The sequence below is a fragment of the Suillus fuscotomentosus genome (assembly GCF_016647785.1).
Source record: "Suillus fuscotomentosus strain FC203 chromosome Unknown F5891scaffold_615, whole genome shotgun sequence".
NCBI classification, from domain to species: Eukaryota; Fungi; Basidiomycota; class Agaricomycetes; order Boletales; family Suillaceae; genus Suillus; species Suillus fuscotomentosus.
Window position 1 is genome coordinate 1 of NW_024540127.1, and position 16,070 is coordinate 16,070.

General features: G+C 47.7%; 2 protein-coding genes across 2 annotated transcripts; one reads left to right on the forward strand and one right to left on the reverse strand.

Annotated features, from left to right (window-relative positions):
* Positions 1-10,696: 10,696 nt before the first annotated feature.
* F5891DRAFT_1204037 (uncharacterized protein) lies at positions 10,697-12,887 on the reverse strand (the record flags this gene model as incomplete). The annotated part of the gene is made up of 10 exons (XM_041368970.1): positions 10,697-10,787; positions 10,849-11,018; positions 11,068-11,262; positions 11,330-11,410; positions 11,437-11,583; positions 11,645-12,046; positions 12,226-12,312; positions 12,369-12,538; positions 12,598-12,690; positions 12,749-12,887. 10 exons carry the CDS (start codon positions 12,885-12,887, stop codon positions 10,697-10,699), a joined length of 1,575 nt encoding a protein of 524 aa, XP_041216125.1.
* A 1,186-nt stretch (positions 12,888-14,073) lies between these two features.
* Positions 14,074-15,195, forward strand: F5891DRAFT_1204038 (uncharacterized protein; the record flags this gene model as incomplete). The annotated part of the gene is made up of 3 exons (XM_041368971.1): positions 14,074-14,505; positions 14,573-14,863; positions 14,914-15,195. 3 exons carry the CDS (start codon positions 14,074-14,076, stop codon positions 15,193-15,195), a joined length of 1,005 nt encoding a protein of 334 aa, XP_041216126.1.
* Positions 15,196-16,070: the final 875 nt, after the last annotated feature.

A 16,070-nucleotide genomic window follows, 5' to 3' on the forward strand; every position in this document is an offset into this window, starting at 1 on the left:
CTGACTGCTGCAGTCGTCCGGAGGTTACAGTGAGTTGTTTGGACTTGTCCGGACCTCCCATGTATAGTTCCCACTCATTCCCATTACATTAGAAATCTCCCATCAGTCGTCCAGAGGCTCCGGTCAGTCGTCTGGGGGCTCGGGTAAGTCTTAGAAGTTGTCCAGAAACTCATATGTGTATTGACAATCGGTCAGGCAACCTCCAGCAGTCGTCCAGAAGTTGAGGAGGAGTCCCCTGATGATACTTCCAGTGCTTCGGATGGTGACCCGCCGGCCAATACCACATTTGATATCACCATTCCCAGCCCAGTGAGTACTCAAATAAATTCCCCTTCGTCCATCTACTAACGGATACCACAGAACAACCCCTGCCATTATTGTGTCAAGGAAAATTGGTCCTGTGCGACTCGATTGGACAAGAGGTCCAGCCTCCCCTGCTTGTCTTGCATCCGCTGCTCCACCAAGAAGATCAAATGCAACCCTGCATCTCTGGGATCCCCGCCCAAACGGACCCGAGGGAAGTCTACCACCGGCCGGACGCATTCCAAGACACCTGCCCCTGCTCCATCCAATGCTCCGTCTCCCTCCCGGTCAAGGGCCCGAACTCGTAGTCAATCTCGTGGCCCTTCCTGAACTCCAGCCATCCCTGCTGCAACTACACCCCAGGTGCAGTCACGTGGTCGCAGCAAGACCATCACTACCAAGAAGACACCTGCACCTGCATCTGCAGCTGCACCTGCACCTGTCCCTGCACCTGTCCCTGCACCTGCACCAGCTGGTAAGTCACCCATACTTTTGATGACCGGCTGACCTAATTTTTTACTTAGCAGTCAGGTCTTCCAGCGTTGCAGTGCCTCGTGCAGCACTCAATGTTCCCATGCTGGATCTCCATTCCATGGCAATCGCGATTCGGGATGGTGCAGCTCACATCGCTATTCTTGAGGCTTGGGTGCAGGAGCAGGACGCTAAGATTGATACCCTGCAACGCCTCCATGAGAGCCTCCGGCGCACAGTGGTCGACCGGCACCCTTCATTTTCACTTCCGGACACACTGGCCGATGGATCAATGTTGCTTGATCAAGGAGGTCCCCATCCGTCCATGTCACCCCTCCCCTCTGCACTTTCCAACCTCATTGATTTGGACTTTTCCATCATGGAACCTACACCCTTGACACCTGAGCATGGATCTGCTATGGTAGGTCCCATGGTTGAGCCCACCCAAGTTCAGCCTGAGGGTCCACAATCCTCCGGCGAAATTGATCTCCCTGATGAACCAGGCAACCTCCTGCCAGAATTCCCCAGCGATATTGTGGTCCCTAATAAACCAGGTAACCTCCTGCCAGAATATGATTCTTCTTCTGATGAGATGGATGTTGAGGGAAAGGTTGATCTTCCTGGTGAGGAGGTTGACATGGCTACATAATTGCTCAGTGATAGATGTACATAAATGTTTTTCCCTGCATGTTACCTATGCCACAATTGAATCATTCAATGATCACTCCCAATATCCAGAACTCGAAACTGCAGATTGAGATAGATATCACCCGAAACCCGAACACCCGAATGTCAAATTATCAGTGCCGAACCCCAAGTCCCGGGTGCCGGGTACCAAGTCCCGACACCCGGAACTCAGGATTTGACATTTGAGATGAACGACATCTTCCAGACATGTTTAAATCAACCTATGTATATCTGTAAACATTTTACTAACCCCCAAATTCCAAACCGAGATGTACCAACCCCCAAACCCTGAAACCCGAGACTGCTGGCTCTCGGGTATCGGGTGTCCAGAACTCAGAACTTGAGAACATTTGGGGAGATCAATACCATTTAATTTACAATCAAGTTGATTGACAACACATTGACTTACCCATGTTTGCAATATATTTTTGTTTAGACATACCGAGTTCCGAGTTCCGGACACCTGAGACCTGAGACCCGGCAGTCTTGGGTTTCAGGGTTCGGGTGTCCGGAACTCGGAACTCGGTATGTCTAAACGAAAATATATTGCAAACATAGGTAAGTCAATGTGTTTGTCAATAAACTTGATTGTAAATCAAATTGTATTGATCTCCTCAAATTTTCTCAAGTTCCGAGTTCCAGACACCCAATACCCAAGACCCGGCAGTCTCGGGGTTCGGGTGTCTGGTGTAGAAACAAGTATCCAGATGGTGGTATTCTGAACTATGTGTTGGGTCTGCTTGCCTAAGCTGCTATGCTTGTGGTGACAAGTGCGTTTGACCCTAAAGGGGAAGCAAGTACAGCAGAGATCTAGGGGTTGGTGCAAAGGGTGCCGTTCGTCGGCCGACGTAGAGCGCGGGAAAGCACGTGAGGCGCGAGCGTGAGAACGAAGTGCTTAGGGCGGCCGATGTGCGGGAAGGTAGCGCTTGAGCGGCACAAAGCGCGGGAAAAGCACAAGGTGGGTTTACAAGCAGAGGTTCGTAATAGACGTTAAGGATGTTCTTATTGCCAATAGATACTGACTATGGCATGTGACGGATGAGCTTTACACTGATAGTGAGGTGCAGGGAGCTTCTATATGATTCGATGATGTAAAATATGAACTACAGGCGCTTATATATGTCTAAAAATGTGCCCCTGAAGCGGAGCCGAAGCGAGTAGGTAAGGTATGTAATAAGGGTCCATGACATGAGAATTGAGCAATCATTAAAATAGAATATGGTCTGATATGGAGAAAATGATATGAACACATACCAGTGAGGTTAGTTTGGACAATGGATGGATGTGCGACATAGGGCGCTTCGAGCGCGGGAAAGCGCGCCTAATGCGCGCGCAAGAATGCTGCGCTTGGGGCGGCTGATGCGCGGGAAGGTAGCGCGCACTTGGCACTTGGCGTGGGAGAGTTTCGCTTCACATAGGGAATGATTGGAAAGGTATTGGCACAAGTTGTGCATCAAACTGTACTCTGAGACAGGTCACATATATAGCCTCTGCAAGGCCACAGAGATATCAGTCTCTACACCGGAATTCGGAACTCGGTATGTCTAAACAAAAATATATTGCAAACATGGGTAAGTCAATGTGGGTTTTGGGGTTCGGGGGTTGGTACATCTCGGTTTGGGGTTTGGCACTGAAAACTTGACATATATATTTTTGTGAGTGTTGTGCTTCTGGTGTCCATGCTTAGAAATAGGATTTGTTGCACACCAGGGTTCAGGTGTGGGGTTTTTCCACTTCAGTCCTGGATTATTGGTCAATGCCACACATGGTCGATTCATGTTTTTGTGCTTAGGGGTTTATATTTGGTGGTCGATGGTAGGTATATGCACTCATAGTATACATGTATCCTACGTGTTTGATTCGCTGGTGGCTACATCAGCTGTATGTCTTGATGGAACATATCTAGGCTCACCCATATATGTAATACACCCCCGTCGGCCCGCCTGTCTATGTATTATCCCCCACGTCGGCCCACCCGTCTATGTAATACATCCCATGTTGGCCCACCCGTCTATATAATTATACCCCACCTCGGCCCACCTGTCTATGTAATAAATATTTTATCGCACCCTCAGCCCACCGGTCTATTTGATATCCCTTTTGTCGGCCCACCCGTATATGTAATACATTCCACGTCGGCCCACCTCTATATGTAATACACCCTACGTCAGCCCACCTGTCTATGTAATATTCCCCTACCTCGGCCCACCCATATATGTAATACACCCACGTCGGCCCACCCGTCTATATAACAATATTTGCCTTACATCTCTCTTCAGCCCAGCTGTCTATAATATCCTACTCTACATATCACCCAGATGGGCCCACCCATCTCCATGAATGATCATATTCCCCCGGCCCATCCGTCAACATTAAGGATATATATATCATTGGCATACATGGGCCCACCCGTCTTGATCGGAAATAATATGTGTCCCGGCCCATCCGTCATCATCAAGAATATACACAACATGGGCCCATGATCAGCTGGCCCGTCTCATACGGGATATTATGGAGGTCGGGTGGCCCATATAATACGGAATTTGTCACTGAAGGGGCTCACTCACCATCTGAATTGTTGTACCTTCACCGCGTGTTATACACTACCTATGTTGATGTCTACTACACCTTGTAACTTGCTTTGGTCAATATCAGTATAGCAGCTCCTCCGTAGCTTGCTGTTGTCTCATTCAGATTATCCTTGAGACCACTAAGACACTTACTCAAATCTGATATGTTTTCACAAAACAGAATGAATATCATTTAGAAAGGTACAGTCTTACTAGGTATGCAGGCATGAAAAACAAGAAGTCTGATGGGAAGTCATGACATAAGTGCGAGAGGACAACATACGAGGGGAGAACACACCATAAAACATAATGCTGGAGGATCCTCAAAAATGACAACAGTGTGAAAGATGCTCAATGATGGCAGGGGCTCTCAAGGAGGTTACTAAGGCTGGTGAGGGCTACCCTCCCAATGATAATGGTGGAGTCCATGGGGTGACTCGCAAGGGTGCTTGTGATACCTCTTGAGGTGTTGAGGGAGGAGGCCCTGAGAGAGGCAGGTCTCAGAGATGGGTTTCGTCCTACATTGAAACTGGGTCTAACAGACCATGAGAACAGGGCAAAAGCGCTGCCAAGGGTGCACGACTCATACCTTAGCGGTTCTATTATCACAACACTGAGGTATGTATCACGTTCCACTTGCACGCCATCTATCTCTTACTTTGTTCTTCATATAGACTTGTTCTAGGTACTGTTAAATATTAGGGATTCTATTATCACGATGCTGAGACATGTTCTAGTCTCATCCTTCCAACAGGTTATGAGCCCTGGTTCCTATTGAACCATCAAATGAGACTACATAGCAAGAACTCCGCTCGTGACTACTCACTGCTCACACCTTTGTCTCATCTTCATTCATTCTCACGGTGGTATCGTCATGGGCAAATTTGATCACATTCCCAAGTTACTGGGCACAGAAAACTATGTCGGTTGGTCCACAAAGATGCAATATGCTCTCGCATGTGAAGATCTATGGTGCCATATCAACACAAATCCTGACCCAACAGATCTGCTCGGAGCACCATCTTTCATACCTGATCCCCCCGATCCTGACAACATCACTCCCGCCGAAAGGACAGCGATGCAAGAATGGTTGTTAAATGACATCAAGGCTAAGGATCTTGTCACTCATCATCTTAGTGCATCTGTCGGAGCATTGGTATCATGCTTGCACACTGTTTCAGCCCACGATGCATGGAGAACTCTTGCTGAACACTTCAATCGGACTGACACCAGCGCTCAATATCAGCTATGCCAACGTTTAGATGCCTTACAGATGAAAGACTCTGCCGACGCCACTAACTATGTTGGTCAACATGCAGTACTCTGAGAACGTCTCCGTGATTCGGGCGCTGCCATGCGTGATGGTGATGCCATTTATAGTTTTCTCATAGGTCTCCCTCACACACCTGTCTGGCAACAATTCCGGTCCATGTTAGAACAATGCATGCACAACGAGGTAATGACAGCACTACCAGGCACTGTCTCAGCCTTCACCATGGAGAGTTGTGTGTCCCGCATCACTGCCGAAGCGGCACATCATGTACACTCACACGTCATCACCAATGCTCGTCCCAGCTCTGAATATGCTAATGCAACCTCCTCTTCTGCTGCGCCATCGCACATCAACCCTATCACCGGACTTCGCAAACACAGGCATAGCCCAGATGGGGTCTTTTTCACCACACCTGGCTGCAATAAAGGCGATCACGACCACGCCCACTGTTATGGGAAAAGTGGTGGAATGGAAGGCCAGGCGCCCTGGATGCGTAACTGGAGGAAGGAAGATGGCAAGGATAAGGCAGCAGTTGCTGCAGCTGCCACGGTGGCCACACCTTCCTCATCCACCTCCATGCCAGCACCCATCATAGCCACGGCTGCCGCTGACATCACCAGCCTCATGCACGACTTATCCTTTGCATCTATCGCAGAGATACCAGACGAGATTGCCTGCGTTGCGAACCTCTCTTTCGCTACCATACTGGACTCAGGCACAACGGTCATACTCATGAAGGACTGCAGGTTCTTTCATACCTACTCCACCGAGGAACCTGTCAGTGTGCTCACTGTGAATCATGGGGTCCTTCAAACCACTGGGCGGGGCACATGTGTAGCCTGGTTCACCATTGGTCAGCGTCGACTTCGCGTTCATCTCTCCAACTGCCTTCATGCACCCGGTGCACTGTTGAACCTGCTATCTGTGAGTTGCATGAATGCTAAAGGTTGGGATGTCAATTTCCATGCAAGCATGATCTGTGAGCTAGTCTACAAGGGTACGCTACTAGGTGCCATCCCAGCCACCGGCAAACTCTACATGCCAAATGTCGAGTTCATCCCTTTCACGGACTCACATCCAGCTCTTCCACATACTCCTGAGGTAGCCACCTTTGCCGATGTTCCCTTATCCTTGGATCTGTGGCATGCTTGCATTGGTCATATCGGCAGAGACACTGTTATGTGTTGTAGAGACTCATGCCTCTCATGGTGTGATATGGCACTTTACACTAGGAATACATAGCACAAACTTGCAGCATCACTCTGTGTGCTATCCGCAGGTATTCCACTATGAGGTGCAGCTTTCCTGCGCCATGCACGCACCATTCCCGCGCTTCACGATGTATACACGCGCGCGTGTTCCCGTGCTTGAGCGCCCTATAGCGCCAGCCATCCAGAAGCACCCATCCACTGTCCACCAAGCCCTCTAGTGCGTATATTTCTATTTCTCTCATTTGCATATTGTTCTGTCTTTATTTTTATCATGGATTCTCACTCATATATATCTTTACATACCTACTCGGTAGTGCTTCGGCTCTGCATGACCGCGCTTAGGCGTGCTATATAAGTGCCAGCAGTACATAATACTAGTCACTTTCCATTTTTACAACTGACTTTTCCTACCTTTCACTTTACTTGACTTTTACTTTCACCTCTCACTTTACCTAGTACTTACTACCTAGAAAGTCGCAATAGAACTCTATTCCTTTACATCTTGCACTCTCACATCTCTTGCATCATATTATCACTTAAGTCTAGTCTATCTATCATTTCCGCATATGCGTGCGCGCTTTCCTGCACTTCGCGCTAATACGCGCGCGTGTTCCCACGCCTTGCGCGCACCTGCACTTTCTCGCGCTTCGCTTCAGCGCGTACCTCTAGATCTTCACTGTACTCGCTTCCCCTTTAGGGTTGAATGTGCTTGTCATCTCAAGCATAGCAGACTAGGCAACGCACGACCTTCAACATTTTTAGATACAGTTAGGAGCCTCATTTGTTCCTCTCAGTATCGTTGTTTCTACAGCATCTCAATCATGTTGCAAATGGCGTTACAATCCAGCCCACTTCTCTGATGTCTCACTGCGAGTCTTGCATTCTCACCAAACATCCATGGCAGCCTTTTCACACCTCCGAGACTGAACATGCACCAGCATTTCTTGATCTGATCCACAGCGATGTATGCGGGCCAATCCCTATGCTTACCCCACATGGGAAGCGCTACTTCATGATCTTCCTTGATGATCACACGCATGCACTTGACCTACAACTCTTGACCTTGAAGGATCAAGCTCTTGAGGCATGGTGCATACTTCATGCACGATGGGAGAACTTCTCAGGACGACATGTCAAAGTGTTTCGGTCCAACAATGGAGGTGAATTTCTCAGCAGTACCTTCACAGCGAACCTTGAGGAGACCGGAGTGAAACATCAGCGTTCTGCACCCTACACCCACCAACAGAACGGAAAGGCGGAGAGGGTAATGAGAACAATTGAAGGTCGGATGTATGCTATGCTAGACTTTGCTCACTTGCCTTCAAACCTCTGGGGAGAAGCAGCACTCACAGCCTGCTATCTGTTCAACTGGACAGAATCACATGCACTGCCTGCTGGCAAAACACCTTATGAGATGCTACATGGCACCAAGCCCAACCTCTCTCATCTTTGCATCTTCGGTGCCCGATGCTTCGCGCGCATTCCTCCCGAGTTGCAGGAAAAACTCGGGCCTCACTCGCGCGAAGCTGCATTTATGGGTTACCCTCCTGGTGTGAAAGCCTGGCATTGCCATGACGCACTGACCGGCGCATTCTTCAATTCCCATGATGTCATTTTTGACGAGACTCTGTCTAATCAACCCTTTTGTGACAGTGATGACGATGACGACAACACCAAGACTGTCCTGACAATATCAAGTCCACCAGCATCTCCCATGCCTCCTCCCATGATGACACCTCCACATGCATCCATCATCCGTCGTTCCAGTCACGTCCCCATCCCCACTGAAAAGGGTCAGTTACTTAAGGATCGCATCATCGCCGATAAGGCTCGCTTAGCACATCAGCAGGAGCTTCGCAATGCAAGGATAAACAGTGTGCCACCTCCTACTGTCGTTGCCAATGCGCCAGCTGTCCCCATTGTCGACGCACCTATGCATATGCCAGGTGCGGCTGCTCCCGCTGACGTGGATCCAGAGTCCATCCCTGTTGAAGATGATGAAGTCGGCTTTCCGCAGGTTCTTGCGAACCTGATTGCAGTCAAGGTTTCCTGTCTTTCGATCCGAAGCGATACTCACCGGAATCCCTTGTTGCCTGGGTATGACCTAAAGATACCACCGGCAACGTTTGATAAAGCAATGTGTCACCCCGATAGCGACCACTGGATGGCAGCAATGCAGAAAGAGATGAACTTAATGTCCGAAATGAACATTTACGAGCTTGTGGTCTTACCGCCAGATCGCCGAGCTATAGGTTGCTGTTGGGTCCTTGAATTCAAGCAAGACCTCAAGGGCGGACCTATTTTCAAAGCCAGGCTTGTAGCCCAAGGCTTCTCTCAGATACCCAGCATCGACTTTGGCCAGACATTCGCGCCCGTTGCCAGATCAGCCTCAATCTGCAACATCTCAGCCTACGCAGCTTCCCATGATTGGGAAATTGATTGCTTTGATGCAAAACGAGCCTTCCTTTGGGGAAAATTGCAGGAAGATGTATATATGAAACAACCACCCGGCTTTGAGTGTCTCGACTCCAATGGTTCCCGTCTCATCGCTCTATGGCCTTAAACAGGCTGCATTCGACTGGTATGAGCTCTTGCGAGAGGTCCTCGCACATCTTGGGTTCTTACGTTGTGAGGCTGACTACGCCATGTTCGTGTTCAATCACGTCAACGGTGAGGGGGTGAGAATAATATGCATCATCGCATGGCACGTCGATGATGGACTTGTGGGTTCGAACAACCGTGATTTCTTAGATCGCACCAAGGCACAAATCGCCGAACGATTCGGAATCACTGATCTTGGACCCGTGACAAAATACTTGGGATTCAGTTCATTCGCGACCAGAAAACCCGAGAACTCTGGATGCACCAAGAAGACTATATTGTGTATCTACTCGAGGAACATGGGATGACCAACTGCAATCCAGTCTCACTTCCCATGGACCCATCTTTTCCTTTTGGCCGTGCAACTGACACTTTCCCTCACGTCGACAACCTCCAAACCGAGTATCGGAAACTAGTTGGAGAACTACTGTACCTCATGATGTACACTCGACCAGACATCGCGCTCGCAGTGATGTGTCTGGCGCAGTACAATGTATGTGCCAAACCCAAGCACTACTCTGCTGCCAAGCATGTTCTACGTTACCTTGCCAGAACGATCAGCACACGCACACACTACGGGGGCGCTGGAATCAATCCCAGTCTTCACGGCTTCTCAGACTCTGACTGGGCATCTTGTCCTGAAGATCAGATCTTGATCTCCGGATATGTTTGGTTTTTCAATGGTGGTCCGATCTCGCACTTGGCGAAGAAACAGACCACCGAGGCTCTCTCATCGAGTGAAGCTGAATATATGGTGCTTACCTCTGCTATTCAAGACAGGCTCTGGCTCCAATCCTTTTTCACAAGTCTGAGCATCCCACTATCTCTCCCCATGCAACTCTTCACCAACAACACGGGCGCCATCGCTCTCTCCAAAGAGGCCACGAACCATATATGCACAAAACACATTGACCTTCATTATCATTTTATTAGACACCACATTGAGTCCAACACTTTCTTACTGGTCTGGATCTCCACTCACAAAAACACCACAGACATATTCACAAAGGTCCTACCTCACCCCGCCTTCATTCATCATCGGTCTGGTCTTTCTCTCATCTCCTCTTGAAGCGGATACTTTCGAGTGTCACCTTGTTGAGGGGGCGTATTGAATTCAACATCATCATCGCTCCACATTGTCGTCATAGTTCTGGCCATTTCCCTTTTTCATCTTTGATATTCCGGACTCAATACCATAATATATAATCTGTAGCTTCACGCGACATCAGGAAAAACCTCCCGGCCAAAATTTTGATAATCTTTGATAAAGTCCAATAATTACATCTAATTAGCAGCCTTAGGAGAATTAGGAAAATTATGTAGTTTAGCAGGACTTTCTTACCCCCTCGTAAATTTTGCATATTTACCAAGAATTAGCTGATACTAGACACAATTATGGTGAATTGCAGAAGTCATTATTACAAATGTTGGTTCACAGATCACGCATTTCGGGCAATGTTACAAGAACAAAAGACTAATATTGGATTAAAAGATGTGTATAAAAGTAATCAAGAAACAACCGATGACGAGGGTATGAGGAATTTAGGTACATATACAGGAATGGATCAGCACTACAGAACCTAATCGTCGGCCATGTCCTCCAGGTCGAGTAGCAACAGAGCATTTTGATGCTCACTGGCGAGATGATCATTGCCCTTATGTTCCAAAGCCCTTCGAGTAGTGTCAGTGTCCAGCGTGTCAAAATGGCACCATCCACATCAATGAAACTTACTGTACAGCTTCGAAAATGTCAGCCATCATACAATGAAACTTTCCAGGTGCATTCTTCTTCAAACTCTCAAGGAACTTGACATGGAAAATATATGTTTCACTGAATTGATTCCCAGAAAAGTTAAACTTTCCTGGTGAACCCAACGTCTTCCAGAAAAGGGCCACATAGATCTTGAAAATGAATGAGCACAGCATGAAGACTTAGTAGAAAGGACATTACTGCTGTTGCCACAAGCGCCAGCAATGGAATGGGGACTTCAGGGCGATTGCACTTGTTTCTCGCAATTTTGACAAAACGCGCCGCAAATTTGACATCAATGGACTTCGCACCATCGAAGACTCTGTCGCGCAACAGAAAAATGAGTAGTTCATCCTGGTAGGGCCTTTTCCTGATGGGCAAAGTATTGTCGTTGGACTGTTGAAGAGGGAAGTTAGTTAGAGAATAGAATGGTCGAGGAAGGAGGGAAGATATGATAAAGAACCTGCTCCTGAGTGTTGGCGAAGGAGCAAAGATATGGGAATATGATAAAGAACCCGCTCCTGAGTGTTGCGAAGATCTTGAGCTGAAGAATGGATAGAGTGAACTTACATCAAACCTCAACACGTATACATATGCATGCTGCTCCATAAGTTTTTTTGCCTTGACTATGTTGTTGCTGAGACGGAAGTAGCTATTGATGTTTGCACTTGCAGCGACTTTCAGATCATGCCGCAATAATGGGATCCGGGGCTCCACCTCAAGTAATACAAATGATCGTTAATGAAAATCCGTAAATCGAGACATGTAAACAACTTACCAAGCTACCAAGGTGAGCAGCATACTGAGCATCTGTTTGAAGATGTTTTTTGATGGCTTTTATGCTGCGATTCTTGGCCACCGTTAGCAAAGACTGGAGTGCTACCTGGTTTTTGTTGACGAGCTCAGGGTAAGCATTGACGAAGATAATGTGACCTTTAGCGTCAATAATGGCATCCCGGACTACTAGCTGAGTCTCCAGGTTTTGATCAAGCAATTTAACATTTCCTTTCTCCATTTGAACGAGAGAAGCGATTGTCTCAGCTAACTTGAATCGAGCTGCAGAGGTGACCTTTGGGACAACTTCAATGTCACTGGAGTGAGGTTCCAAGGAATCGCCACGAGTAGTAGATTCTTCAACAGACTCTGAGACAGCGTCGTCAACATCGCGCCATATTGGAGTCTGCAGGTAGTCTGGTAGTATCAGCGTAGTTTACTTAATAGTATGGACTCACCTCCTCGGCTTGTTTTCACTTTCTGGCAGATTGGGACTCTGAGACAGCATCGTCAACATCACGCCACATTGGAGTCTGAAAGTAGTCTGGTAGTATCAGCATAGTTTACTTAATAGTATGGACTCACCTCCTCAGCTTGTTTTTGCTTTCTGGTGGATTGGGAGTTGCCACATGATTGAACAGGCTTGACATTGTTGGTCACAAGCAAAGGCACCTTCCGAAACTCAGAATCAGCAGGATCAGTTTAAGTAAACCAGTGCTACTACTAACCTCATCTGAGAGCATCAAGGCAGTGGCCTCTGGCCCTTCACCCTCACTCTCCTCGCAGTCAGCATCAGTATCAATGCCATTTGGCTTGTCCTCAAGATCTTCATCAGACTCGGCGAACATCGCAGTCACATCGTGCATCGCATAAGTGCGAGAGAGTTTTTTAGGATGGCCTGCATGGTGCACATCATGGTCTGAGTAAGATTCAAACCTTTTGTCATCTATAACTAACCTTGAGTTTTTTCAGGTCGCAAGTCCTCTGAGTCGCTACCATGGCCACTAGAATCATCCCCATCATCCTCATTCACAAAGGTACGCTGACGCTCTACCATCAAAGTTAGTACTTATCGCTATGATTTAGATACATAGAATGAGTGATATACTCAGTTTTGAAGGCAAACCCTTGTCAATCTGAGCGATCACACTCGGTGCTGGTCGTTTTGCTTTGGTGGGCTGCCTACTCGCCAGTGGGTTGGGAGGTGCTTTTTGTTGATGAACTTTTCTTGCCGACTTTTCAGGCATCCAAACTGAAGTAGTAGGTAAGCATTGAATTCTCTGATTTAAAGCCTGACCAAAGTCACTTGCTTACTGGCTTTTTCCATAGCTTTTTTCTTCGCAATTCAGGGCTCTATCCAAGCCCAGTGAGAATCTGCCGTCTCACTGATCTTCAAAATAATTTTACTCACCACAAGAATTAAGAGGTGCGTACATGCTATACTGGATTGCAAGGACAGGAAGCTAACAGAATGAATGTTCAAGGTACAAAAAGAGCGGGGAGGGGGGGTGAAATAAAAATTTGACAATGCTGTTAGATTTTGTGTTGACATTTTTAACCATGACGTTGAGTGCAGTGCAGTGCATTGGAGGCAGTTTCGAGTCATTAGGTGAGCTCTCTTTACCTCAGACTCACTAGGACATTTGCGCATATATCGGCCACGTTGATCCACTGCTCCCTCACCCTTCACCCTTATCTTTGGCACAAGGTGTCCTTTACTCCGTCCACCCTTCACTTTGGCATATACTGCTCATCGGGCACTGGTCTTGTTGTTTGAATGCAGGTGCTGACTCTCGACCTTTCGGTGCCTCTAAATTTTAGCGCATTATTGCATTTCAAGGGGTGCTGGAGGCAGTCATCGGTGAGTTCAATTTGCTGTCAAGGGTCCAATTGTCAGTCAACACTCAGGCTAACCCCCATCTCTAATAGCGTCTACTAGTACTCCCTCTACCCTTTACTTTCACCTCGACTGGGTGCCGAATATAACATTGTCCTGCATTTCAAGGGGGCTCGGAGGCAGTCCATTTGGTACGTTCAATTCAAGGGTCTAAACATTAATCGGGCTAACCTCTACCCTCATAGCATCTACTCCCTTGTGTAACGCTGGTCAGGAGCACCCTTTGCCCCCCTTGTCTATCTACTCCCTTGTGTAACGCTGGTCGGGAGCACCCTTTGCCCCCCTTGCCTATCTACTCCCTTGTGTAACGCTGGTCGGGAGCACCCTTGCTAAACACAATGTCTGCAAGCTGCCCAGCTTGTTTGTGGGACAATTTCACTGTCATAGGCCTCAGTCAGCATCTAGCAAAGAGCTGAAACACAGATTGTCAAGCGCTGTACAATCACTCATGCTCCCAGATACACGCTAATGCTAGTGAACTGCAATCGGAGCCAAATGACAAGTTGGAATGGCCTGATGATGATGGAGGTTATGACATGGAAGAGTTTGTGTGGGCTCGTGAGGGATCTGGCCCGGATGATGGAGCGGACAATGGATCGGACAATGAAGCAAATAACGAACCTGAGTGGGAGCCTCCAGTTGAACAGCAATATGACCACAGTGACATGGATGTCATGGAAGATTTGGCTGCTGATGAAGAACAACACCATGGTAACCAGGAGATTCAAGAATGCGCCCAAGGGCAGCATGGTTGTGTTATCGCGCCCTATCCAGACTCGCATGCCGGGAAACCTATTTCTAACAATCATACTGCCAATGTGGCGTATGGTGCGCATCTTTCCACTGATGGCGACCAGGAGAATACATATCACCCATTTGCATCTAAGATGGATTGGGAGGTCACAAGATGGGCAAAACTTCATGGACTCAGTTCGACTGCTTTGTCTGACTTACTTGCTATCGAGGGGGTAAGTCGGTCACCATTTATTTTCTGAATGTTGATGTGCTTATGTGATGTGCTTATGTTGATTGCAGGTCAGTGAACGCCTGTCGCTCTCTTTCAAGAATGCGAACGAGCTGAATGCCATTGTCGACCATGAGCTTCTGACAGGCCAGCCAAAGTTCAAACAAGAGCAAATCATTGTTGCAGGAGAAGCCTTCGATGTCTATTGCCACGACATGATTGAATGCATCAAGTCACTGTACAGTGATCCCGATTTCGCAAGATACCTTGTGTTTGTGCCTGAGCATCATTATGCCGATGAGGATGAGACTGTTCATCTGTTTCACAATATGCATACAGGAAAATGGTGGTGGGATACACAGGTATGTAGCATTGACTACGTCTACAACATATGATACTAATGATACTTTAGAAAAAACTCGATCAGCACAGCCCAGGCGGCACCATAATTCCAATCATCATCTCGTCCGACAAAACTCAAGTAACCTTGTTCCGCAACAAATCTGCTTACCCTGTCTATCTCACCATCGGCAACATCCCAAAAGAAATTCGACGCAAGCCATCAAGCGGTGCCCATATACTTCTGGCATATTTGCCATGCACACGCCTCGATCGTATTTCTAACAAAGCTTCATGCCGCCGAAGTTTGGCAAATTTGTACCATGCTTGCTTGAGCCATGTTCTCGCTCCCTAAAATCTATTGGACTGGATGGGATTACTATGGCGAGTGGGGATGGCACTCTCCGCCGTTGCCACCTACTGTTTGCAAGCTTCGTCGGCAACTACCCAGAACAACTCCTCGCTACTGGGATCAAGTTCGGAGTGTCCAAAATGCGATATTGATGCTGATGAAATGGGGAGCAATACAGCACCATTTCATTTATGAAAACTGCGCGAAGTGTTAGATGCCCTCGCTACTCTCGATGAAGGCAATATGTCCTGTGGAGCCCCTTCAGTGACAAATTCCGTATTATACGGGCCACCCGACCTCCATAATATCCCGTATGAGACGGGCCAGCTGATCATGGGCCCATGTTGTGTATATTCTCGATGATGATGGATGGGCCGGGACTCATATTATTTCCGATGGAGACGGGTGGGCCCATGTATGCCAATGATATATATATCCTTAATGTTGACGGATGGGCCGGGGGAATATGATCATTCATGGAGATGGGTGGGCCCATCTGGGTAATATGTAGAGTAGGATATTATAGACAGCTGGGCTGAAGAGAGATGTAAGGCAAATATTGTTATATAGACGGGCGGGCCGACGTGGGTGTATTACATATATGGGTGGGCCGAGGTAGGGGAATATTACATAGACGGGTGGGCTGACGTAGGGTGTATTACATATACAGGTGGGCCGACATGGAATGTATTACATATACGGGTGGGCCGACGAAAGAGATATCAAATAGACCGGTGGGCCGAGGGTGCTATAAAATATTTATTACATAGACAGGTGGGCCGAGGTGGGGTATAATTATATAGACGGGTGGGCCGATGTAGGATGTATTATATAGACGGGTGGGCCAACATAGGATGTATCAGATAGACGGGTCGGCC